The 27,237-nt window shown below is 38.1% G+C and overlaps 2 protein-coding genes across 2 annotated transcripts; one reads left to right on the top strand and one right to left on the bottom strand.

The window, feature by feature from the left end:
* The first annotated feature begins 1,245 nt into the window (after nucleotides 1–1,245).
* On the top strand, nucleotides 1,246–3,316 carry LOC109220619. The gene is made up of 2 exons (XM_019385078.1): nucleotides 1,246–1,402; nucleotides 2,853–3,316. Exons 1-2 carry the CDS (start codon nucleotides 1,327–1,329, stop codon nucleotides 3,068–3,070), a joined length of 294 nt encoding a protein of 97 aa, XP_019240623.1. The 5' UTR covers nucleotides 1,246–1,326; the 3' UTR covers nucleotides 3,071–3,316.
* An 8,571-nt stretch (nucleotides 3,317–11,887) lies between these two features.
* On the bottom strand, nucleotides 11,888–13,422 carry LOC109220620 (transcription factor TCP8-like). The gene has a single exon (XM_019385079.1). The coding sequence runs from the start codon at nucleotides 13,061–13,063 to the stop codon at nucleotides 12,080–12,082; it is 984 nt and encodes a 327-aa protein (XP_019240624.1). The 5' UTR covers nucleotides 13,064–13,422; the 3' UTR covers nucleotides 11,888–12,079.
* Nucleotides 13,423–27,237: the final 13,815 nt, after the last annotated feature.

Consider the following 27,237-nt stretch of genomic DNA (forward strand, 5'->3'; position numbering starts at 1 on the left):
GACAAATTAAAAGGGGGAGTATGTGGACAGTGAATAGGGTGGTATTTAGTTTAATGATTATTCTCAACGTTTTCTTAGAAAAAGGTGTAATTGCTCATTGATATAAAAATATAAGGCAAAATACCTTAAACCACCCTAAATTTGGCTCAGATTATTAGTATCCTCCCTGAACTATGCCCAGTCTTAATTACCCTCCTCAACTTGGCCTTTTGAGGGCCATTACCCCCCTAGACGCTAATGTGGCAAAACGTGTGGGTGCACTCGCCTGCCACGTGGATTTTTCTATCTATGTAGCATTTTCTTACCTTTTTAAGAATATTACTTTTTTAGATAATTTTTTCAAATAAAATTTATAATAAAACTTGGATATAACTGGATTATTTAGGCTAAATATTTTTACTTGGCCAAAAATAATAAAGTTTTAGTTAATCTTTTTTTGAATTTGACCTGAAAAAAAAAGATTTATAAAATTGAAATAAATAGTCAAGGCATCTAAAAAATTTATAAAAAATACATAGTTGAAATAAATAGTCATTGCATCAAAAGAAGAAATAAAAAAAGTGTACAATTGCACTTGTAATTTCTTGCAATTGTACACTCTTTTTATTTCTTCTTTTGATGCAATGACTATTTATTTCAACTGTGTATTTNATATTTTTTATAATTTTTTGATGCCTTAAATATTTATACAATTGAAATAAATAGTCAAGGCATCAAAAAATTATAAAAAATATATAGTTTGAAATTAATTNATATATTTTTTATAATTTTTTGATGCCTTGACTATTTATTTCAATTGTATAAATATTTATTTTCAAGTCAAATTCAAAAAAAAATTAACTAAAACTTATTATTTTTGTCAAATAAAAATATTTAGCCTAAATAATGTAGTTATATCCAAGTTTTATTATAAATTGTATTCGAAAAAAATTATCTAAAAAGTAATATTCTTAAAAAGGTAAAAAAATATTATTTTTTTCAAAAGAATGCCATATAGACAGAAAAATCCACGTGGCAGGTGAATGCACCCACACTTTTTGCCACATCAGCGTCTAGGAGGTAATGGATCTCAAAAGGCCAAGTTGAGGGGTAATTAAGATCGGGCATAGTTCGAGGATACTAATAATCTGAGCCAAGTTTAAGGGTGGTTTAAGGTGTTTTGCCAAAATATTACAACTAGCGCTACGGAAAATTCCTAAAAAATGAAAAATAAAAATTGGCTAGTATATAAATTGAAAATACCAAAATGCTTATACTTTGAAACCCTCGCTATAGAAAAATCCAGAAGAAACTCCTCTATCAGGAAAACGAAGGCAGAGAACGGCGATGGCGTTGAACAACGGCTTACGGTCGTGTGCTTCCAAGCTCATCAGCTCATCTGAATCAATTTTCTCCAAAATTGGTCGGTGCTTATCTCTTCGAGAATTGATGTAATTCTTTGGTTTTGAATTTTTTTTAATATCATTTTATTTAATGAAATGAGCCCAGCTAATTTGTTGACTGATACATAGCTGATTGATGTATGATTTCTTGTTATTTCTGTATGTTGAAGCTGAAATCTCACCAAAAAAGTCAATTTAGATAAGGATTTCCGATTGTGTGATGGTTTCTAGGGATCTATTTTGATGGGTATTTATCGCTTTTTAGATCTGCCCATTTTCTGGGGTCAGCGGAATTGTTATTATCTTGGTTTCTATTAATGAGAACTATTGTATAGGTTCAATGCAATATGTATGCATTTGCTCAGCATGATGAGCATAATATCCATATGGTATGATATATCGATCTAATATTAGGATTTAGTTCAATGTTCTTAATTACGTCCGCCCCTCCTCTTTCCCTCCTTTGTGTTATCGGTTAGTTGTTGTTACACTTGCATTAAGTCATGTGTCTTGCAGGAATCTTTTATAGCTTGCTTAGATGTGTGAGATTTTGGAGTACATCTAGTCATAGAGAGAATTTCACATTTGTAATTAAAGAAAAGATTACATACTGGAATTCCATGGTCCTGAATGTGTTGAATCGAGGATTTATATAGTTGACTCCAACTAGTTTGGGATTGAAAAGTAGTTGATTGATTGATATTTAGAGGCAAGCAGGGTGGGCTTCTTACTGTTAGGATTTCTACTTTTTGGCTGCTATATAGCACATAGGCACCTTAGTATTAGGAGCTATCTTATGATATTTTGCAGCTCCAAAAGATCCCATGTTAAGTTTCTTGCCAAATACAAGTGGAAATGGAAATGAACTTGTCCAAAAAATCTTATATTCCTACTCATCCAAAAAATCTAATTCCAATAGCTCTAGCTCTAGCTCTCGTCTCTCGTCTCTTTGAGATGATCTTGGGTCTGTGAAAATGTGTTTATTGCTTCAAATCTACTATCTGCTGAGGTTAAAAAGGGAGAGCAATGGAAAGCGACTTTTAACAACTCAGTTATAAACTCTAGAACTGATCAGTTAACCTTCTCAAAATTTGGAAACTCTCCTAGTGATATATGCCTTTCTGGTTGGTAGCCCCTCCTTTATCAGACGAGCATGCCTTCATCACTTTTACAATCTTTTCATTGAACATTGTGGCAACTGAAAGTTTGTTTTGCTATGTCCTTCCGGAATGGCTTTCAATTGTTTATTATGTCAACTTTGTGCTTTATGCTTATTTTAATCATTTATACTTGTTTAAGTTAATTTTTCATGTTTTTAAAACTTCCGTTTCTCTCACATTTCATTGCTAAATTTGGTCTTTTCATCTCACCTTTATTTATGATGACTGCATTTGATCAAGCTTGGATGCCATTGTTCATGGTTTTTATAAGTCCGACCTTGCTGATAATTGAAATTCATTGTTTGGTCAGTGAAGAGAGAGATCCACTCAACAGGCGTTAAGAGAATGGGAGGAGGTCATGGGCATGATGAACCTTTCTACCTTCACGCAAAGCACATGTACAACTTGGACAGGATGTCACACCAGAAGCTGAAGATGACTGTTGGTGTCTGGTCTGCAGTCGCCATTGGCGTTATTGTCCCAGTTTATGCTGTCGTCTTCCAGCAAAAGAAAACTGCTTCGGGCTAGATCATCATGATATCGTGTCTCATCCACAATAATGCTGTCCTTGGAGTTTTCAGTGTCGAAGACAAGCACTTTTGTACCTATTGAATTAGAGCATTAAATAGCTTTTAATTTTAACTTAGGTTTACAATGGTTGTTGCTTTTTCTTGTTTCAATTTGGCGATAATGTTGCTATGCCTGGTTCTATAATAATATTTTCTGAATTTACTCAAACACCATAATGGTTGAAAATGTTCTGTTTCACTGGCACTGTGTGTCTGTTTTGATTTCCAATTTGTGATTTTCTTCTGATCGGATGTCACTATCTTTGTTGGAGGTTTTCACCTTAGGAAGCATGACACCAAAAGCGAAGTCCCTTTAGCGCATCTCGTTTCTGCTGCTTAGTATTCGTGTATACTCGAAAGATGGGAGAGAATAGTGGTTTAGGCCCATCGTATTTTTATTTTGACATGTCGTCAAGTAGACTGGCAGCCAAGGGAAAGCGGAGGTGGTGGTTATTTGGGCTTTGTTGGGCAAGCTACTTAAAATACGTAGCCACCTTGTAAGAGAAGACTTGTGAACATAAGCTTGAGTTGGGTGGTTGACTTGGTCTTTTTAACAAACTACTACTACAACAACATACCCAATATTATCCCACACCGTGGGGTCTGGCGAGGGTAGTGTGTACGCAGACCTTACCCCTACCTTGTGAGGATAGAGAGGTTGTTTCCAGTAGACCCTCGGCTCAGGAAAGTATAAGCATCACATTACTGGAAATATAGACAAGAAGGGACAGTACCAAAAAGCCATATAAAAGCAGGGTAAAAACAACAAGATAGTAAGGTGATCAACAATGAAAGAGAACACCAGAAACCTACTACCAACAAAAAGCGAGACTGCGTGACAATACTACTGTTATGAACACTCTAGACTACCTACTCTACTACCCTAATCCTCGACCTCCACACCTTCCTATCAAGAGTCATGTCCTCGGTCAGCTGAAGCTGCGTCATGTCTTGCCTAATCACCTCTCCCCACCTCTTCTTTGGCCTACCTCTACCTCTCTGTAGGTCCTCCAATGTCAACCTCTCACACCTCCTCACCGGGGCATCTGTGCTCATCCTCTTCACATGACCAAACCACCTAAGCCGCGCTTCCCGTATCTTTCCTCAATAGGGGCCACACCCACCTTGTCGCGAGTAACCTCATTTCTGATCTTATCTAACCTGGTAAGCCCGCACATCCATCTCAACATCCTCATCTCTGCTACCTTCATCTTCTGGACATGAGCGATCTTGACTGGCCAACACTCAGCCCCATACAACATCGTTGGTCTGACTAGCACTCTGTAGAACTTACTGTAGCACCCCGAAAAATTTCGAAGTACTTAAGCGTTATTAAGAAAGTTGATGTGTGCTAATTATATTATTTCGTGTGCAGACGGGGACTACTAATATGATAGATATCAATTGGATATGATAATAAGTGTACGAGGCATATTATAAGTGATGTCTAAGGATAGCCTTAAGTCCAAGTCAAGTTGGAAATTACATGATAGACTAAAGTTCCAAATAAGTACGCACATGACCTAACTTTGGATGGGCATATATATATATATATATATATATATATATATATATATATATATATATATATATATATATATATATATATATATATATATATATATATATATATATATAAGGAGTTATGTGGATTTTAACCTATCAAATGAAAGGTCTTTGAGTCTAGTTTCTAGTGCTTCAAACTGTTTGTCATTTGGACATTCTTACAAGAAGTTATGACCAAATTATCAAAGGCTGTCGGAGGGGTTTGTGGATGCGAAGCATCCGGGGCCGCGTCCGAAAGAATAGCTGGCAGTGAAGTGCTTCCATAGCATCCAAGGCCGCGTCCAAAACCCAAAAATCTGGGACTATAAATACCAAGTCGTGGGAGAGAGTATTTTGAGTATTGGGGGTTAGGGTTCTTGAGGTGAAGGGACAATTTTAAGCTCAAATCAAGTCCAATCGACCAAGGTAAGTTGTTAATGTTGTTTTGGGTTGATTCTTACTCAATATACATGAGTTCTAACATCACTGTTGCATCTAAATGCTAGATTTCATCATCAAATCCTCAAGAAGACTAAAATTACCAAAGTTGTAATTTTTCAAGATTGAGCTACTAGAGGTAATTTCAATGCTTCAAACTCATTTATTATGAGTAGTTTGAAGTATTTGAAGCATTAGTTACAAGTTTTAATGGTTGAAAGATTGGATTATAAAACTCTAGTTCATGACACGAATATTACTTTTGAGAAAATAAGAGAGAAGATGAATGGTAATCTTGGCAATGAAATTTATGAATACAACGAACCCATGGAATTATTTGTTAGCAAAAGATGGAGGTGATCAACTAAGTAATCACCCAAATTGTATATTTTGCAAGTGTTGATTATGGAAGAGGATGAATAGTAACTTGGTGGCAATGGACAATTGATGTAGTATTATTAACGACTTCGAATGGGTATTAAAATAGAAGAATGAAGTTGAATGGTCTAACTTGTAAATCTATTTGGCGATTTGAGTTGTTGGAAGCTTGTAGCTAACTTATGAGCCATATATGGATGTTGATCAATATCTTAGGTCATATTTTGATATAATTAGGATATCTAATTGTAGATATCGACATGTTGGTGATGTTGAGCATTTTAATCAACGTTGGGATGATGGAGGAGGATTGAAAGCTTGTGAATGTTAATAAAGCGAAAGTGAGGTAAGTTGATTAAAACTTACTCTTCTTGAGGGATTTTCTCTAAAAGCATGTTTTGAGTTAATACTTAAGTTGTTGCAAATGTGCTTTCGTGCTTGTGGGGACAAACAAGTACGGATGTTTCCATATACTAGAATATTATGTTGCATATGTAGTGTCATGTCGTTTTATAAAATTTTATTTTAAATCTTGTTGGCAAAATGACACTCAAGGTAAATGTTATAAGTTTTTATGAAAACTTATGTATTGACAAGAGTATACATATTTGAGTGCTAAAGATAAGTTTTCATGGAAAATATTTTTTTTGGAAATTGACGAACAGAATAACACTTGTGGTATCTTTTAAAGATTGATGTTAAATTGCTAAAGGCTTTAGCATGTAAAAAGTTATTTATTTAATTTTTGTTCAAATGATTTAGATTTTTCTATAGATGTTATGAGTTGATAAAATAGATCCTTTGAAGCTACTATGCTATGAATCTATTTATGAAGTATTAAATGTGTTGGGAGTTACTTGTGTTCACCGAGATTGACTTCGGATATACTGTGTTCGTTGTCATGAAACTACACGTGCCGGTGTAGGCGTAGATGGCCACTTTGTGGTATAGACTACGGCAGAGTGTTCTCCCTCGAGAGAGTACTATTTTGTGCTATTATTAGCACGGCCGAGTCGATTCATACGGCACTACGATGAGATGACTTGATCAAGTAGGATATATGATACTTGCCGCTAGGTACATAACCTAGTTGACCTTCTTATGTCGGTGATGGTATAGTACTCCCAGTGAAAGACAATGATGATTTTCTTATGTTTAGGCCTAAGGAGCCGAAAGTGATTTCAATGACTTAAAGCAAATGAAATGATTTTGTATGATTTTAACCAAAATCTTGGATTGGTGTAAATATTTTAAAAGTTTGTATTGTGGGTTATGTTTCACTTGGCTTTTATCAAAATGACAAGGGTCATGAATCGATAGAATTTCTTATCGTTTTATTTTAAATATTGGTGCATTATTTTTATAAATTTGTCTCAAGAACTTAAGTTAGAGAGAGTCTATGACACTTATTGAGTACCGTCGTGGTGTACTCAGCCCTTAGGGGCCCCCTCCAGGGCCCTGCTTATTTTACATGTTTCAGGGTGAGTATGATACATGACATGCGGTCAGGACTAGGATGACTCTCTTCCTGAAGTATATGGTGAGGTACCACTCCTATTTCGTTGTAGCTATCATGTTATTTTTTCTTAATTTATGCTAGTCGGGTATTGGCCCAAGTGCTTAACTCTATGATTTGGTATAGAGGCTCCATAGATAGTTGTGGAAGGTTGTAGTAACGGGGTTGTACACGATATACATGAAAATATAATTATTTTACTTAGTCTCATTGTTATTATCATGAAATGTGTTATGTGTGATTTTGAATTGGAAAATATTTCATCATTTAACTTGAAAATATATATTTCAAGGAGCTTTCACAGTTAAATTGGTTTTCATGCATATGATTTGGGTGCATCATATGGGTTTGTTCACTTGGGTCGGGTAGTGTGCCGGATGCCAACGTAGATTTGGGTTATGACACTTACCCTTAAGTTTCGGTGGCACCTTCTTATCACACAAAACATCGGAAGCGAGTCTCCATTTCATCCATCACGCCCCAATACGATGTGTGACATCTTCATCAATCTCCCCATCTCCCTGAATAATAGACCCAAGGTACTTAAAACTCTCTCTTGTAGGGATGACCTGCGAGTCCAGCCTCACCTGCCCTTCCCCTCCTTGAGTCTCACCAATGAACTTATGCTCCAAGTATTCTGTCTTGGTCATGCTCAATTTGAAACCTATAGATTCCAAGGTCTGTCTCATACCTCTAATTGCGCGTTCACACCGTCTCGCTTCTTGTCAATCAATACAATATCATCTACAAATATCATGCACCATGGCACCTCCCCTTGGATGTGGTGCGTCAGTACGTCCATCACTAGAGTAAACAAAAAAGGGCTGAGTGCCGACCCCTGATGCAACCCCATCATAACTGGAAAATGGTCCGAGTCCCCACCCACCGTCCTTACTCGGGTCTTTACTCCATCATACATGTCCTTAATCAACCTAACATAGGCAACAGATACACCTCTAGCCTCCAAACATCTCCACAAAACCTCCCTCGAAACTTTATCGTATGCTTTTTATAAGTCGATGAACACCATATGCAAGTCCTTCTTTCTCTCCCTATATTGCTCCATCAATCTCATAACAAGGTGGATAACTTCTGTAGTCGAACGCCCCGGCATAAATCTAAACTGGTTCTCGCTAAAAGATACACTCCTCCTCATCCTTAGCTCTACCACTCTCTCCCAGACTTTCATAGTATAGCTAAGCAGCTTGATACCCCGATATTGTAATTTTGGATATCACCATTGTTCTTGTATACAGGAACCATCGTGCTTCACCTTTACTCTTCAGGCATCTTCTTCGTTCTAAAAATGACATTAAATATCCTGGTGAGCCACTCCAAGCCTGCCTTACTCGCACTCTTCCAAAACTCTACCGGAAGTTCATCCGGCCCGGTCATTTTGCCCCTGCTCATCTTACGCATATCCCTTCAACTTCATCAACTCTAGTCCGCCTACAATACCCAAAGTCACAACGACTCCCGGATAGTTCCAAATCAACTAATACAATGCTTATGTCCCCATCCTCGTTCAAGAGACTATGGAAGTAGGTTTGCCATCTCCGACGGATAAGCCCTTCATCCAACAAAACTCTACCTTCTTCGTCCTTGATGCACTTCACTTGGTCCAAGTCACGCGCCTTCCTTGAGATGGGGCTTTGGACCCTGACCTTTACTACTACTGAAATTGTTTAAATCATGTCAATCGCAAAATATCATTTGCCTAATAGAAGAGAGGAAATAAGGTGTTTTGAATTTTAAAGGATGTGTTAAGTAAACGCAAGTGTGTAAATGGATGATGAATGACTGGTAAAACTGTTATGATATGGTACTTCAGCGGACTAAAAAATACTAGGTGATTTTTTCTTATTTGTTAAGTTTTGGTGGGCAAAATTATCCGATATCTGTGCTGATGGAAGGTAGTAGGTATTTCGTGGAATAGTCTTGGTACGCGCAAGCTGGCTCTAATACCATTATTATTTAAAAAAAATTGTTATGACGTGGTTTGAAGTAGCGGGATCAAAAATAAAGAGAGACAACTAATAAATGATTTGTGAAATCACACAATGCATCATCAGGATGACGATGATAACTATATATAATGCTCATTTTGCATTAGTTTTCCAATTTTTTTTTTAGGTTTATGGTATTTTAATCCTCAGGAGCTGGCTAATGGATCAGGTGATCTGTATTTATGAAGAGAATATTTTTTTATCTTTTTTTTTGGGAGAATCAAATGAAAGAAGTTCTTTATTTTATTGTTTATGATAGCCTAGTTTACCTGCAATTGGCACTATGACAGAATGTATCTCCATAACCTATAAAGCATGAATTTTCCATTTCCATACAAACCGATATGCATAATATTCTATTCTGTGTAAAACTATACCATCTCAGCTCTATCTTTATTTGCATTTAAACCATCAAACAATTATTTGAATAATGTTCATCATATCGATGGCGACATGGGTTGGTAAAGGCTCATTTTATAACAAGTCTTTAATTTGAATTCTTGATAAATGAATATTGATTCTTTAACCCCCACTATTGTATAATATAATTCCTATACATTGCAAAAAGAAAAGAAAGAAAAACAAGAAACAGTTTGTTGCTGAGTATTGAGCTGAGATTTAGATTTTTCCTTAGCTTGTACGTACCTCGATTAATCGGCCGAGTATCGCTACTTGTCGCTAGCACAGGTAACGGATAATTCTGCCATACTGTTCTCATTTTATACACACATATACAATATTATACATACACACGCACTAAAGTTCCAACTTCTGCTACAAAATATTAATGAATGTTGCAGTAGTGCAGTACTATGCATTAACTGACTTAAAATTTTGCATAGATAAATCATGCTGGGAAAAAGAAAAGCATTGGCAAACTTTACCAAGTTTGGCTAAGACTAAGATAAAGGCAGACAACAAAAAACGAAGAGATTCTCACCTTCTTTAGTCTTGATGCTACTTGCTGTGCAAGTGGAAGAATCAATATTGAGAGGCTTCAATAATTGGATTTTATTGTTTGTGAATTTTAGGGAATTAATTTAGTTGAAAGACCTCTTATTCTTGCTATAAATATTTAAAAGATGACAACCTCAACCTATTTGGAAAAAAAGTATATTATATGGGGCGATTATTAAAGCCAGGACAAGATATTTCGAACGCTTGTTTGGTAGTAAACACCAAAAGAAACTTGCGTGTATAACTTGATATAAATCTCCACTCAATTTTAATTACTAAGTTACTATCAGAACTTTCTATTTGGACATGATTTTACTATTGCTATTTCTTATCGGTCGTATTAATGTCTCTGTTGTATTTTTTTAATATAATTTCATTACTTGAATACTTAATTTGGATGATTGCGGCAAGAATGAGAAACTTTTCAGACAATTTAACATGAGTACTTCATTTTTGTAAAATGTAGAAGCATCTCAACTTATACGCTCAAAATCGAAAATCCATACTATCTAAACTGATTAATCCGAAACCGAACTTAAAAAATCCAATTCAATCCGAACTTATTTGGATTCGATTTGGATTGTCATTTCTTCAATCCAAAGACCGAAAATCCAAACCGAAATTCTCATATCCAATCCGAATTGCCTGAACGCCCTCCCCTATTTGCCTTCTCTTAATTTAATTAAGAATCATATCATGATAATGACAATTCAAGTGCTAAAATGACTATTATTTTCAATAAAAATATCATAAATAGTACTAGCATGGGAAAGTAATGGGAACCAATCAAATCAAAAGAATACCTATCCCATTGTAGCTATTTCAATCCAAACATATAAAAGACACAGTCACTATTAATTAATAATAAAGATACACCAATTAATCATATCTCTCTCAATTATATACAACTTGGAAGGTAAGGAAAGGAGGTCCTTTTGGAGAAGACTTGACTTCACCAATTATCAAGATTTTATTTAGAGGGACATTTTTAGGCATTTCTTTTTGCTCTTGTCCCCAAATTAATCAAATTATACATCAATTCCAATCTCCATATTTCCAATCCAAACCCAACATATCTCCCCGTTTTCCCTCCCAAAATGCCAAACTTTACCAAAAATATGGAACCATCGACAAATTACGCCCGTTCTTGAAAAGAAACAAGAAAAACAAAAAATAAATGAATAACCCTCATCTCTAAAAGGGTTTTTTTTGAGCAATTCCTCTTTTTTTTGCTCGACAAGGTAAGCCCGTGAATAGTGAAAAAGGAAAGGTGAAAGAAGGTGTCATTTGATAAGATTAGAAGGGTATGTCCAAATATTTACACCAAATTAATGAATATAAATATATATATTTTGTCTATAAATTTAGAAGGGAAGCCTCGGAGCAATGATCAAGTTGTCTCGGCGTGACCTATAAGTCACCTGCTTACATCAAGATCGGCGTGACCTATAGGTCACCTGCTTACATCAAGATAGACTGCCTACGGCACATTCTCTTGGGATATGGCCCTTTCCCCAATTCCACGTGAACACAGGATGCTTTGTGCACCGGGCTATCCTTTTTTTCGTCTATACATTTACTCCCCCCGGTCCAAAATAAGTGATTTTTTGGCCTTTTTTCTTGTGGTCCAAAATAAGTGATTTTTTCAGATTTCAAGAATGAATTAATTATTTTTTTCCCTACATTGTCCTTGGAGTAAATAATGTTGGAATATGTGTTAGGAGTGTTTATGTAAGATAGTAAAGGTTAATATGGTCAATTCCATTACTAATTAATGCTAAAAGGTGGATTTCTTAATATGTGTGAACACATCCAAAAAATCACTTATTTTGGACCGGAGGGAGTAATATATATTCTTGTTTTTAACTGCTTATAAGGTTAATTTCTTGATTGAATATGAACATTGTGAGTGTGAATAAGTATTTGCGGCTGCATCTAAACGATGTAAGTGTAATTGCATTATTGCAACCATAGTCTACAACTCCAATTACTCCCCAATAAAACTATTAAAAATGAGTGGGGAAAAAAGCACTGAAAATGAAACATTTACAATGACTGAGCGCAGTTAATTCTCGCCTCACCACACTAAAAACATCAAGAATTAACCCAAATGGCATCAAGAATGGAACTATGATTGAGAATCTTTGTGATTTTCATCACCACTGTCACTACCTTGTTGCTGATTATGATGTTGATGTTGCTCCAAATTCATACCCAAATCAATCCCAGTACCCCTGCTATTATATGCATTCATTGATGCTAACATTCCCAAGTTTGTCTCTGAAACACCCAACCCTAGCTGTTGAACCGGTTGTGGCTGCTGCAAAAACATTGATCCTAACTGAACCGGACTGAACCGGCCACCTCCCGATAACTCAAAACCACCAATTCTCTGCATGGTTGATGAGGTGCTTGGTACCATCCAGAAGGTGTTTCCGACGTTACCGGCCGCCGGGGCAACCGCCCACATAGCTGGAGCCGGTATGTAGCTAGAAGCATGTGATGAACCGGGTTTTGATTCTTGATCCGGTTCGTGAGCTTGACCTCCGGTTCTCTCCGGTTTAGCAGCTGATGGTGGTGAAGTTGCTCCACTTGTATCTTCTCTATACCTTTTTTTCATGTAATTCTCATCTGGGTCTTGTCCATAACCGGTGCTAGAAAGCTGGTGGTGAAAACCCAACATAGTGGTGGCGCCGCCGTGGATGAAAAGCGGCGCAGACTTCGACGGCGGAGCTGAAATTGTCGTCCCACTACTACGTAAAGAAACATTAAGAGTTGAGAAATTTGCAGGGATTGTACCTGTTCCTGTGGCAGCTATAATTGACGGTTCCGCTTGTTGCAAGAGCCACTCTATGGTTTCACCCTCAGACTTGTGTCCCAATTCTTTTGTGAGCTGAAAAACTCTGGCGGCGCATAAAGCTGGCATGCGTATGCGCCGCCCTCGACCGTCCACCTTAGTGTGACGGTCTTTGGATGGCTTCTTAACAACTTTGGTAGATTTTGCTAAGCTGTTATTATTGTCGTTGTTATTGTTGTTGTTATTGTCGTTCGGGTGGTCTGAACGACTGGTGCCGCCACCTTGATTTTTGCTATTTGGCTCTCTAAATTCCATCTTGAAAAAGAAAATTTGAAAGGGGTGGGTGGGGGAGAAGTGGGGTGAGGGAAGGGCCAAACAAAGATTTCTTGATATTTGAAACAATATTTGTCCAATTGGCTATTTGATGAATTGGAAACAGAATTACAAGAAAGAAAGGGGAATGAAATAATCAAGTAGTTGGTGCAAGTAGTGCAAAGGCTTTTGAGCCAAAATCAGAACAAGTGGAAGTAGTGGGGTTTCTGTTTCTCTTCTTTCACTTTAGTTTTACTTGGTGGAATTGGAGAAGAAGAGTAGGTGTGGGTGCCTACCAAAAGAGAATCAAGGATGAGTATAAGTGTAGCTGGTGAAGGAGGTGGGGTAGGGGTGGGGGGATGTGGGGCTAAGGGTTGGGGTCCAATTTAAAGTCAGTGGTGGCAGGGCAGGTTGGGGACCTGTAAAGTTAAGAAGAAAGTAGTGATAAATTTTGCAGAAGCTAATAAGGGAAAAGCCCACTCGTGGGGTCTCTTTGTCAGCAATGCTAATAGAATTCCATATTTGGGATCAAGTAAATTTGGGGATTTGCGACCGTACCCTATAATTGTGTCACTTTTTAAATTGTACCATATTTTTAAAAAAGCGAAATACATAAAGCGCCCCTCCAAGTTGTCCACAACGGTCACTTGAACACCTTAACTTGCCATATGACCAGTCAGACACCTCTACTTGGTAGAAGTATATTCTCTTAAACCCCTTCCGCTGACATGGCAAATTTCGTGTGTTACATCTACATCTAAGCGCGTGAAGATCTTGAAAATTAGGTTTATCTTTTTTTTCCATAATTCAATGTGGACCCCACCACCTCCTCTAATTTCCTCCATCTTCTGCGTTGCCGCATTTATCTTCTCCATTAGAGAAGGAAGCAACATCACCGGAAACTTTTTGGCCGGAAAATTGAGTACTTAACGGAAAATTTTCTGCAATCTTTCTTCTTTCATATTGTACCCAATTATCTTCTCCATCTTCACCCATTCTTCACCCTAACATCGACAGGAAAAATACAAAAGTTTCCATTCACCACACAATCACAGTCCTCCCGCGGAGGTTACAGTTGGTTTTCTCATTCATGCAAATTGCCGCTTCTAATCTACTGGGCAACTTCTTCTCTTCCTCGGACTCTATAACTTGCTTCATCATCTTCATCAGCTCACCGTCCGCCGGCGAAAATTGGCGCTATCGGTTTCTCCGCCACGAATTGCCGCTTCCTTAGTTATTTGGAAGAAACCCAACTTGCTGAATTGCTTCTTAAATGATGTTAACATTTCAATAATCCAATTGGACAGATTATTGATGGGAATTGTTCTTAATTAATCACTTTGTTGTTTTGGTCTATTATTTTTCGCTTATATGCATTATTACTATTATTTTTGGTCAATTGTTGTTTTGGTCTACTGGTAGGAATTTCAGTAAGAAGGATTGGTAATAAGAAGATGAAGGAGAGGGTGCGGAGAGGGTGGGAGGGGAAAGGGAGCACTGGTTAGGAAAATAAGTTTATTTTTTAAATTAATTTTTTTTTAATTAATTACATGTGTCAAATTGGTGAATTACACGTCATTTTTTGATTGGTTCATTTGCCATGTCACCAGCAAGTGCAACTCACGCATATGGTCTGCTGTATACAGGTGTTTACTTGACCTACTTAATAGCCACTTGAAGTGTTTTAACTGGAAATGTCTCGATTGAGGTGTTCAACTGACCGTTGTGGACAACTTAGAGGGCCGTTTATGTATTTCGCCTTTTAAAAAATTATGATTGGTAGTCAGTTGACAAAAAACCGTAATAATATGACACTTCATTCCTGATAAATCACGTGATCTGCAACCTCATTCATGAAAAAAGATCTCTTCCTCTCCTCTCAGTAGCTTTATCAAAAAAACCGAAAACTCCATGCTAGTGTAGCATGAAGTTGTTTTACGTTGAAGTTAAAACTTCTTGCTAATGCATGCTGGAGTTATTTATCTGCAGTCTACAGTTTGTCATGAGTGCTGAAGTTATTTAGTTCATTTGCTAAAACTTCAGTTTAAACATGCTGAAGTTATTTAGTTCATTTGCGAAAACTTCAGACTAAACATGCTTAAGTTTGCTTGCGGTATGTAATTTTCTAATGAGTTTTTGCTAATGCATGCTGAAGTTATTTAGTTCATTTGCTAAAACTTTAGACTAAACATGCTTAAGTTATTTAGTTCATTTGTGAAAACTTCAAACTTAACATGCTTATGTTTTTGTCTAGCAGTATATAATTTTCTATTTGAGTTTTTGCTAATGCATCGCTGAAGTTATTTAGTACATTTGCTAAAACTTCAGACTAAAATGCTTAAGTTATTTAGTTCATTTGCGAAAACTTCAGACTAAACATGCTTATGTTTTTGTCAATATAGCAGTAAGTGCTACAACCCTTACATGGCCGTTAATGTCAAGCTTCTCCTGCACTCCCGATGCATGCTGAAATTTATTTGATTTGGAATTGCAAATATTTCTGCATCAACAACATTCACACACACTAGGATCTATGCTATATAAATGATTATTTACGTTTCATCTTTACAAGAAAACACTCAGGACAAGTAGAAGACATGCTTATGTATTTCCTAGTATTCATATTTGGTCTAGACACCTTATACATCTAAGAAGGATCCTAAAGATAATAGCTAGAGCTTAAGGTTACATTAGGGCGGGCATAAATACTTAGCATACTAAAGCATGAGCTTAATTTGCTTCTACTTCTTCCTTATATTTTCATTTCTTTATATGTACTAATGTCGATAATTATACTGCTGAAGACTTTGTTAGTTTTGGTGCTCACCTGTCATTTATAACGATGTTTGTCATAGTTCCAGTAACAACGAGTCAAAATTGTCTATATTTGGGTTTTTGTATATAGACTTTTACCATCTATTGATAAAGAATTAGAAGTCTAGGGTGATAGTCTAATGTAAAATATAAATAATAAGACACTAGTAATAATTTTACGTCTAAATAGGTGAGAACCAAATTGGACTGGCTCTTCGTTCAATATGTTTTTTACAGTATATATTTACTAGAATATTTGCGCCGAGAAGATCCCACATGTGAGAACTACGTGTTCGCATAAAAAAAGTGACTGTCATACTATTAGCTTTTGTTAGGATGATGGGATGTGTTTAACACTAACAACAAACCCTTATTGATAAAATTTAAGTTTTATATATATAGATATAATAATATATATATATATATATATATATTTTGATATTAATGTAATGATCTGATTGTGTTTATTTTTACAGTATTGTTACATTAACTCATATTAATATAAATGTTATTATTATGGGTTTGACTCATATTTATCGATAGTGTAAAAAAGTTACATTATTAGTGCATTTTAACTTAATGCAACAACATGTTATTTAATTATCTTAATTTTCATGTTATTATTTAATTTATAATGAATAGTACTTACAGTAATTATCATTTAGATGATATAATAGCGTTAAAAAAAATTATATTTAAAGTATATAAATGTTATTGGTATTTAAAGTTGCTTTTCTATAGTTTGATTTATGCCTGCAACCATGTTGTTACTATAATACTTATTCACATACAGTGTTAACAACAAATTAAGTAATTTAATCTTAGCAGATAGAACTTAAAGTAATAACATATTATGAATAAATGAGAAATGTGCATATGAAGAATATATATTTTATATTTATTGATTTGGTGTAAACCGATATCGTTCGCTCCAACACGAAAACCCTGCTTGTCTACGTGTGTATGTGTGTATATGCATATATAAACACATGTATGCATTTATACAACTTAAATACAGTAAAATAGCTAAAAGAAAGACTGAATTCTTGCATGTGTTTGTGACCACAAAATCTGAAAGACAAAGAACTCTTCTTTGATGCTGATATGACACTATTATTGTAGTTGTCACAATGCAAAACTTATCACTCCTTTGTCCCCACCCTCGTACAAGAATTCTTTAGATACAAAATGTGCATATGGTTTCAAGTCATCTTAATATAAAATTTTCATGCATTTATTGGTAAGAAACAATATAAATAACACTATCAAATCAACTATAGCTATAGGCAATTGTATATGTACACAGATTTTGTAACTCAATAGAGATGCTAAACAATATATTACAGCTAGTCAAATTATAATAATACTAGCTAGTGTAATATAGGGGTGAATACATTCAAAAGGAAAACGTTTTAGCGGCTCATATTTCAAATAAAGATCGCCGCGCATGGAGAGTTCGATCTGGCTCACGATAAAGGTTGGCGCTTCAAAAGGCAAAACTCTCGGTTGTAGTTTAGCGACCTATTTTCATTAAATGCCACTATTTCCGCTCCGATTTTTAGTCCATTCTATTTTATTTTGGTAGTTCGATATTGGAAAAAATTTATACTCTGATGGGTGTATTATATATACAACAGTTTTTTCTTTCTGTTTTATTTTTTAATGCTAATAATTAGGGAGTACTACATGAGTCAACCACCCACCAACTCTTATCAGCTCACCTGACATTCAACATTAAGGAAAGTCAGAGAAAGGGCCCAGAAATACTGTTCTGAAGAGTCCGAACCTAAATGCCAATATTTTGGACTCAAAACACGTTTTTACCGTGAATAAAAAATATTATTTTTCTATATAAAACACGGTATTATATATCGCATTTTACTTTAACGGAGTTTTAGCCGTTAAAGTAAAGCGCAGTATAATACCGAGTTTTACCTATTAAAATAAAAGGCCCTCCTTCTTCCCCACGAAAGAAATAGAACGACCTCCATTTTAAAAACAAAAGTCCCCTCNNNTCCAAAAAAAAATTCGAGTGGACCCCACCCGTCACACAAAAAGTTAAGATTGTAGGTCCCGCATACAACCCAAGCCTTCTATTGTTGTGGTTTCCTCGTTTCGGGCTCAAATTTTCAATTTTTCGACTTTCCTAAAAATAAAAATCGAGGTATTCCGATTTAGTTTATGTCGAAACTCGTATAACAATGCATATTAGTTGTCTTGAATGTGTTTCCATGTTGTTTTGTGTTTTGTTTGCGATTAAATTAGTATGTTATTTTTATCCTGATTAAATTTTTAGTGTTTAAAAAAAATAGTTAAAAGTTGAGAAATAATTTTTCTTGTTAATAAAAATGTTCATAAATTTCTTTTACTGTTTTATATGTAATTTTGTGAATGTTATGTTATTAAAATATGTTTGTTGTTTTTATTTAGTTTAGATTATTTATTTGCTTAAAGACTAGTGCCTTTATAGTGTAGTAAAATATAAGGCCTTATAGCGTAGTAAAATATAGAGCCTTTTAACGTATTAAAGTTGAGCCTTTTAGCGTAGAATCTCTGTAGTTTAAGTATCTACTAACTACAAACTCTGTCCAATTACACCTTACAAAAATTAGTTATTTAATTTATAAAACAAACGCACAGAATTATGAAAAATATTGAAATTGACACACATAAGAATTCAGGTATATACTCTATCAAATTAAAAATTAATTATTTAATTTTCAAAACAAACACACAAAATTCTAAAAATATTGAAATTGACACACATAAGAATTAAGGAAAGCTTGGGGCTACTCGGCCTCAAATATCGAGCGTGAAACTCATAGATATACACGCTGTCCAATTAAAAATTAATTATTTAATTTATAAAACAAACAAAATTCCAAAAATTTTGAAATTGACACACATAAGAATTCAGGATAGCTTGGTGCTACTGTGCCTCAAATATCGAGCCTGGAACCCATAGATATATACGCTGTCCAATTAAAAATTAATTATTTAATCTACAAAACAAACAAAATTCTAAAAATATTGAAATTGACACACTTAAGAATTCAGGATGGCTTGGTGCTACTGGGCCTCAAATATCGAGCCTGGAACCCATAGATATATACGATGTCCAATTAAAAATTAATTATTTAATTATAAAACAAACAAAATTCTAAAAATATTAAAATTGACGTACATAAGAATTCAGGATAGCTTGGTGCTACTGGGCCTCAAATATCGAGCCTGGAACCCATAGATATATACTATGTCCATTTAAATAATTAAATATTAATTATTATAACACAAACAAAGTTATGAAAAGTAATGAAATTGACACACATAAGAATTCAGGATAGCTTGGTGCTACTGGGACTCAAATATCGAGCCTGAAACCCATAGATATATACTCTGTCCAATTAAATAATTAAATATTAATTATTATAACACAAACACACAATTAATATTGTTTAATTTACAGTAGACGACATAGACGTGCCGTCTGTGCATCCTGGACCTTTCTCGGATGAGATATTAGTGTTATAGGGCGATCATAGGTCCGCCTACGTATGGGCGGGAGAGCTAGTGGAGTAGACTCTCCACGCCAAGAGAGTGGACGACGTGTGGGACTTTATGAGGGGCAGAGATTTCCATCTCCGTGTAGTCCAGCGCCTGCGGGATACGGGCTTCCATAGGATTTTTCAGATTGGGCGGCTGCAGCTCGACTGGTCTCTTATCACGGCCTTGATAGAGCGGTGGCGACCGGAGACGCACACTTTCCGCCTGCCCATTGGCGAGGCCACCATCACGCTTCAGGATGTTGAGGTTTTATATGGGCTGCCTGCTGATGGACTTGCCGTTGCACTGCCTCAGTATATAGATCTATGTCGTGTGCCTAGTATTTGGACTTGCTGCAGCAATTCACTAGTTTCAGGCCATAGGGTGAGACTGCAGCTTCAGGGGGCAGTCGCATTTCTGTGACAGCTATTAGACACCATTTGGAGGTATTGCACCCCGACATCACCAGCGAGACAGATGATCTACATATTCACCGGTACACGAGGTTGGCGTTGCTCCTTCTTTTTGGGGGTGTCTTGTTCCCGAACACTTCGGGAAATCTAGTGAGTATGCGATTTCTACATCATCTTCAACGGCTAGATGATTTACCCCAGTACAGCTGGGGTGCTGCTGTTCTCGCTCACCTGTACAGGAGTATGTGCCGGGAAAGCATGGGCACCCAGAGCGACGTATGTGGTTTTCTGCCGCTTCTACTGGTGACAACATATTTGAATACTCTGTTCATTACTTCCAAATCTATCTAGTCAAAATGACTCTTAAACTTTACGTCAACCTTATATGTTAGGTTTGGGCCTGGGAGCAGTTCCTGCCGCTGCAGCCACCTCTACCAGCATTACCTCCGGATGTAGAATCTTCGTTTCTCCCTCTAGCTACGAGGTGGGTTCTCAGGCGTGGAAATTACGGAGCCAATGATGCTCATCATAATCTCCCCATTGTCAGGGATGTGTTGGATATGCTGGAGGCCGCACAGGTAAATGTGTACCTAAACTTACTTGTTATAAATTCACTTGTGTTGCGCATACTCACTTTTATGTTATTATTTGATAGTTCATCTGGACATCATACAGCGACGACTTGACAGCTGGTCTGCCCGATTACTGCTCGGTCGGCCGACTGATTTGGAGCACTTTCGTCCCGCTGATGTGCCTCGATATTGTGGAGCATCATGCCACAGAGCTGGTACTTCGCCAGTTTGGCCGTCCGCAGACTATACCAAGGGGGCCTACATGGGAGGCTTTACATTATCAGCGGGATGATCGTTCGAGGGTGGACGACGCATTTCTAGCAAGGCTAGAGGCGCAGGTCCATACTTGGGACCAGCGAGAGGACCTGATTCCACCCCCACCTTCACAGATCCAGGCGGCGACTATTCAGATGTATACGTCCTGGTATCGCGGCGTTACCCGACATTTTATCGGGAACCCCGTTCATCAAGTTGGCGGTCGGTACAGACCATACGCCGGGAGGCACGAGGCACTGGTATGATATTTTTGGAACCGATACTTGTAACTGTGATATAGCGTTCTGTAATTAATATTTTAAATGTTATGCAGGCTATTGGTCATCATTTATTCTACCAGTTGGGACTGCAGATGTAGTAGCATGCCGACAATCCTACAGTCACTGAGTATGGCCGGCAGGTGATAAAGCTGGCTCTCCGGACACTGCAGCGAGCCAGAGAAGGCGAGAGGTTAGATCACGATGCTGATTATGTGGCGCCAGAGCACCACCATCGGGGTAGGCATGTCGCACGCCCGAGGGGACGGGCACGAGCCAGGGCTTCCCCACGAGGCAAGGCTGTCCCACGAGGCAGGGGTGCCCCACGGGGTCGTGGGGGACGGGGAGGAGGTGGTCCCCAGCAAGGGGGCGTTGAGGCACCCATTGAGGCACCTGATGAGGATCTTGGAGATGATCAGCCGGGTTACATCCCTCAGCAAGACGAGCCTTCCAACAACATGCCGTCGTACAGCCTTCAGCTGGAGCTGCCAGCATCGCAGGTGACCCCGCCAGATCCATTGTTGATCACGGGAACGAGCTTCACCGCAGCTATAGAGCAGTTCTTTTCAGGCCCATCTACCGCAGCTGAGGATCGGCCGACCCGAGATGTGGATGGTGGGCGCAGGTTGAGTTTTGGCTCATCATCGGCGGTTACAGAGGATCTATCACAAGCGCAGGTATGTTTGTATTACTATTAAATTTTAATTTGTTTTTTTTCCTCAATGATTTGCCATAAATTAATTTTTAATTTTCTTATTAAGGCTTCATCCCAGCCCATCACGGAGCCCACTTTATGCGATGCTGAGGACACCACGGATGCTTATATTCAAGAGCTCGACGAGACCATGGTAAGAAAATGTTTTTGACTTAACACGTACATTACCAATATACATTTTCATATACTAAGCTTACTAATTGTTTTGTAGGTTGCTGACGGACCGACGGCCCCTTCTACCGATCCTGCCATCCCTACTGACAATCATGCTGTAGCGCATCCTCATATAAAGAGGCGACGTGGTGAGGATGATCCTGATAGTGTACCCGAGTGCCAGGGGATGCGCCTCAGGCTAGCGGCTGCATTGAAGCACACAGGCTGTGGGACACATTGACTTTTTTTTTGGTATTTTATGTAAATAATACATTATGTAAATAATAACAAGAATTTTATTTTAACACAATTTGAACAACAATTTTATTTTAACACTACAACACAAACACAAACATAGCAAACTTAACATAACTTAAATTCAGTACAACTAATGAAAATACATGACACGGGAAACATAAAGATACACTACTACGCTCAACACGTACATGTCATTGTTTAGTCACGACCGCCTAGTATTCTCTGCTCCAACCACTTAAATTTGTCTTCCAGCTTATATTTTTTTTCTTCCACCTCCTTGAGTTTCTCCTTCAACTCCGCAACTTCTCGTTTGGATTGTCGCTCTCTTTCCCACTGCTTCAAAAACAAACAATGAAGATGCTGCAACTTTTCTTTGTAGTATTCCTGCTGACAGGGTTCATCAATCCATACCTCAAAATTGCAAACAGGTTCGTTGGGAACCCTATAAAACTTGTTCATACACGCCCAGTAGCGGCGTCCAGCTTCTTCCCAACAGTCGTGCATCATGCATTTTTTGCCGCACTCGCACCTTGGGATATAAAGGGGTTCAGTCATTTGTTAAAGCGTAAAGAAAAACCTTGCTTTTATGGAAATATTTGCTATTGGTTATTGTTAAGCGCAGAAAATAACTAGAATGCGCCCGTTATTTATAGGCAAGACAACACACAAAACGTAGTATTATACCGTGCTATACATATTCAATTTTTCTGAAACGAAACAACTTTTGCGCAGTCGGTCAGCTTTTCAGATCGACAAGACAATACACAAAATGTAGTATTGTACCGCGCTATACATATTCAATTTTTCTGAAATGAAACAACTTTTTCGCAGTCGATCAGCTTTTTAGACCGACAAGACAACACACAAAATGTAGTATTCTACCGCACTATACATATTCAATTTTTCTGAAACGAAACAACTTTTGCGTAGTCGGTTAGCTTTTCAGACCGACAAGACAACACATAAAATGTAGTATTGTACCGCGCTATACATATTCAATTTTTTGGAAACGAAACAGCTTTTGCGCAGTCGGTCAGCTTTTCAGACCGACAAGACAACACACATAACGTAGTATTGTACCGCGCTATACATATTCAATTTTTCTGAAACGAAACGAAATAGCTTTTTCGCAGTCGGTCAGCTTTTCAGACCGACAAGACAACACACAAAACGTAGTATTGTACCGCGCTATACATATTCAATTTTTCTAAAACGAAACAGCTTTGTCTTGATTTATCCTTTATTATCTTTTATTTTCATGTATGTTGCTTTATTTATGGTTGTTGTGCTTTTATCTCTTCGAATATTATGTTACGAAATTTCAATCTTCAGATTGGTCTTCTTTACTAACACCAATAAGTTGAATGTTGGAACTATCATATCATCATCCCAATTCAAAAGGTCATGTTAAAAAATAAGATGTAACAAGACTGTGGAACATAATTTTATTTGATAGATATTGCAACACAAACAAGTACAGACACTTATTACAAAAAATATTACGAAACAAAACACTAGGTGTATCCTTGATAGTTGGGTACATTCGACGAACTTGCACCAGGAGCTGGATTACCACCGCCACCCAGACCAGCTGAAGGACATTTACGACGGTCGTGTCCTGTTTGCGAGCATATGCCACATTTACGCGCATAAACGGTATCACCAACATCCATTTGGTTCCATACACGCGTTCTCTTTTGCACTTGCAGCTTGTGCAAATAGTCCTTGTTACACAGCATTTTAAATGGTTCCGGCGGCCAATAATGCTCAGCACCCAATGGCTGCAACTGCCCACTATATGTGTTTACGTATGCAGCAACACTGTATTGCCTATCAACATAGTTGGTTGCCCCTAAACCAACTTGTTGAAAGCACTTCATGGCATGTGCGCACGACATATGGTCGATGGTCCATTTTCCACATGAACCCAACCTGCTGGCTTCATTCACGATGTGTAGATTATTCCCCCGGTGTCCGCGGATAGCGGTGCAAACTTCAAAAATACCCCGATTGTGATCGTACTGTAAATATGAATGCCAATGTGCTCGCCTCCTGTATTTCTCAAATCTTCTCATCGGTATTGGCATAAATTGAACACCCCTGTCCATCAATTCTGATGCAGCTCTATGCCTTTCAACAAACCTCTCCGCAATCTGCTTGAATGTCATCCGGACCATGGCAGTGACAGGCAATCCACGTGCAGACTTCAATATGCCGTTGAATGACTCGGACACATTTGTAGTCAAGGCTCCCCATTGTCTTCCACCATCAGCATGCAATATCCACTTGTGAAGCTCATGTCCCATCATCCAAGTATAGGCTCGTGGATCTAACTGTCGGATCGCTTCCATGCACCTCGTGAATTTGCACTGCCGATGCTCAGTTGCAGCCATCCACATTAAATCATGCAAGGCCTTGTCGGGATATTTTATCTGGAAATTGGCCTTCAGGTGCCTCACACAGTAACGGTCGTATGCATAGGGTTCCTGCCATTCAGGCAAATGCCGTACAAAACTTAAAATACCACCATGCCGATCAGATATTAGACAAATACCTGAACGCTGTTTGACAACGTGCTGCTTCAAGTGGTTCAAAAAAAGCATCCACGTCAAAAGCATCCACGTCTCTTCGCTTTCATTGGCACAAGAGGCAAAAGCTAGTGGAAATATTTGTCCGTTGGCATCTACTGCAACTGCAATCAAAAGCTTAATATCATACTTTCCATAGACATGAGTACCGTCTATGGAAATTACCGAACGGCAATGCACAAAACCATCAATTGCTGGTTTAAATGACCAGAACACATAGTTGAAAATATATTCCGGTCTTCCCGAACTCTGCTCATGCCTCCATTCAACAACAGTCCCGGGGTTAAAGTGTTTCAGTGCGGCCATGTACCTGGGTAGAGATGAAAATGACTTATCCCAGCCACCATAAATTATTTCAAAAGCACGTTTACGCCTGAGATATGCCTTTCTTTTGGTTATAGTACACCCATAATCCTGGTGGACGGCTACACTCTTTGATCTTGAACCTAATGGACACTTCCAAGTATGGAATCAAGACAAGAGAAATCAAGTCTACATCCAAGTTGAAGTGATTCTCATTGAATGTGTCCATTTCACATCTGTGGGTGCTAATATATTTACCCACTTTCCACAACCCTGATTTCTTCTTGCTGGCACGCAACATCCAGTTACAACCCATAAAGTCTTTACGGCATATAGCCTTGTATACCTCCAGACTTGACTCCCTTATCGTCATCTCATGACGCTCTCTTACGCTGTAGATTTTTATAGCCCTAATTAGGCGAGCTTTATCGGGAAAATACATGCCCTTTGCCAGCACCGCTGGTCTAGACTCATCCCACATAGCTGACCGAAATTCGTCAGCATCCTTTGTGAGGGCCTCCACATCTGGAATACTTGGCAAATTATCAAGGTAGGGAATATTCCGCTCATGTAACGGCACGTGGGACTTGTACACTCTTGGTCTAACGGGAGGTGGAGGAGCATGCTCCCGCGTCAGCATAGGTTCGACATTCACTTCCTCCGCATCATCACCCTCATCAGGGAAGGGTGTGTCATCTCCAGACTCATCGGCATTGTTGTCATAATCATTATCATCTTCCTGACTCTGCGCATCTGCCAAATCACGAGTCAATACGTCATCTACGGGCAACAGTGTGAGGTCAGGAATATCAAGTTGCTCGTTTTCACTGCACAAAAAGAACAAAATGATAAGCTACTCAAATTGATAAATACTTTACATATAGCTATATCACTTCACTTACAAGTCGTACTGTGTTGACATTCCATGATGGATATTTTCTTGTTGGTGATGACTCCCAGATGGACCACCGTGATCCAACACACCAGAACTACGCATATTCTAACTAGGAGCAGGGTCATAACTTGTAAAATTCATATCCGGACGGTACCCCCTGTGGAAAATATGAGTGTTAATACAAATCCAATTCAACATAAAATAAACATCGCTAAAGCGTAGAAAAATTGAAGTTTACCAGTTGATCGCAGCCGTCTCAACACTACACAATGGTAGGAAGAGTGGGTAGCAATAACTAATACCCGAATAGTGGATCGGGGTCAAAATTCCACAGGGAGCTAGTAAAGGAGTTAGAATATCTGTCTAGCCTAGAGTTGCGGTTGTGCTTCTAATGTCGCTTCACACATTTTTGGGGTTTTCTTTTTAAACTACTCTTGTAAAACTAATGATTTAAACTAAATTATGCTAGGAGAATATTTCTAAGTTGTGCTTAATATAGGAAAAAGGCACTAGGGTCGTGACACTACCTAGGTGGCTAGCTAACGGGTAGAAGCTACTAAGGGGAGATTGATAAATCTAGGTTTATTGCTATAACCGCTGCACAAATGCACTCATTCTCACACCTCTCGGTAGAGAGAACGATTTTGCCCAATTGACTCTCTTGAGACCAATTAGGTAGGCCAATTAGATCGAGCAACTAGGGCTCAAGTAGGGTAGTTACTCTTTCGAGGTTTAACCCGTTAATTGGGACTACCATTCTCATGGGTCCATCCCAATTCCTTGTTAGGTCAACTTTTAGGGTCATATGACTCTCTTTCTCAAGAAGAGTTTGATCCACTAAGCTTGAATTCATGTTTGCAACCACAAATTCTNCTCAACTCTCGTAATGTCGCGGCTCCAACCGTCGCATGTTTCGGGCTCCCCGACCCGTTATCGACCCCGGTGTCCGCGGATAGCGGTGCGAACTTCAGAAACACCCCGGTCGTGATCGTACTGTAAATATGAATGCCAATGTGCTCGCCTCCTGTATTTCTCAAATCTTCTCATCGATATTGGCATAAATTGAACACCCCTGTCCATCAATTCCGATGCAGCTCTATGCCTTTCAACAAACCTCTCCGCAATCTATTTGAATGTCATCCAGACCATGGCAGTGACAGGCAATCCACGTGCAGACTTCAATAAGCCGTTGAATGACTCCGACACATTTGTAGTCAAGGCTCCCCATTGTCTTCCACCATCAGCATGCAATATCCACTTGTGAAGCTCATGTCCCATCATCCAAGTATAGGCTCGTGGATCTAACTGTCGGATCGCTTCCATGCACCTCGTGAATTTGCACTGCCGATGCTCAGTTGCAGCCAACCACATTAAATTATGCAAGGCCTTG

Source organism: Nicotiana attenuata, unplaced genomic scaffold (assembly GCF_001879085.1).
Source record: "Nicotiana attenuata strain UT unplaced genomic scaffold, NIATTr2, whole genome shotgun sequence".
NCBI lineage: Eukaryota > Viridiplantae > Streptophyta > Magnoliopsida > Solanales > Solanaceae > Nicotiana > Nicotiana attenuata.

Bases quoted from the DNA above. Each gene is read 5' to 3' on its own strand.
- LOC109220619 (XM_019385078.1), top strand. From the start codon at position 1,327: ATGGCGTTGAACAACGGCTTACGGTCGTGTGCTTCCAAGCTCATCAGC. The intron at 1,403-2,852 runs GTCGGTGCTTAT...TTGTTTGGTCAG, and splicing joins ATCAATTTTCTCCAAAATTG to TGAAGAGAGAGATCCACTCA.
- LOC109220620 (XM_019385079.1), bottom strand. From the start codon at position 13,063: ATGGAATTTAGAGAGCCAAATAGCAAAAATCAAGGTGGCGGCACCAGT.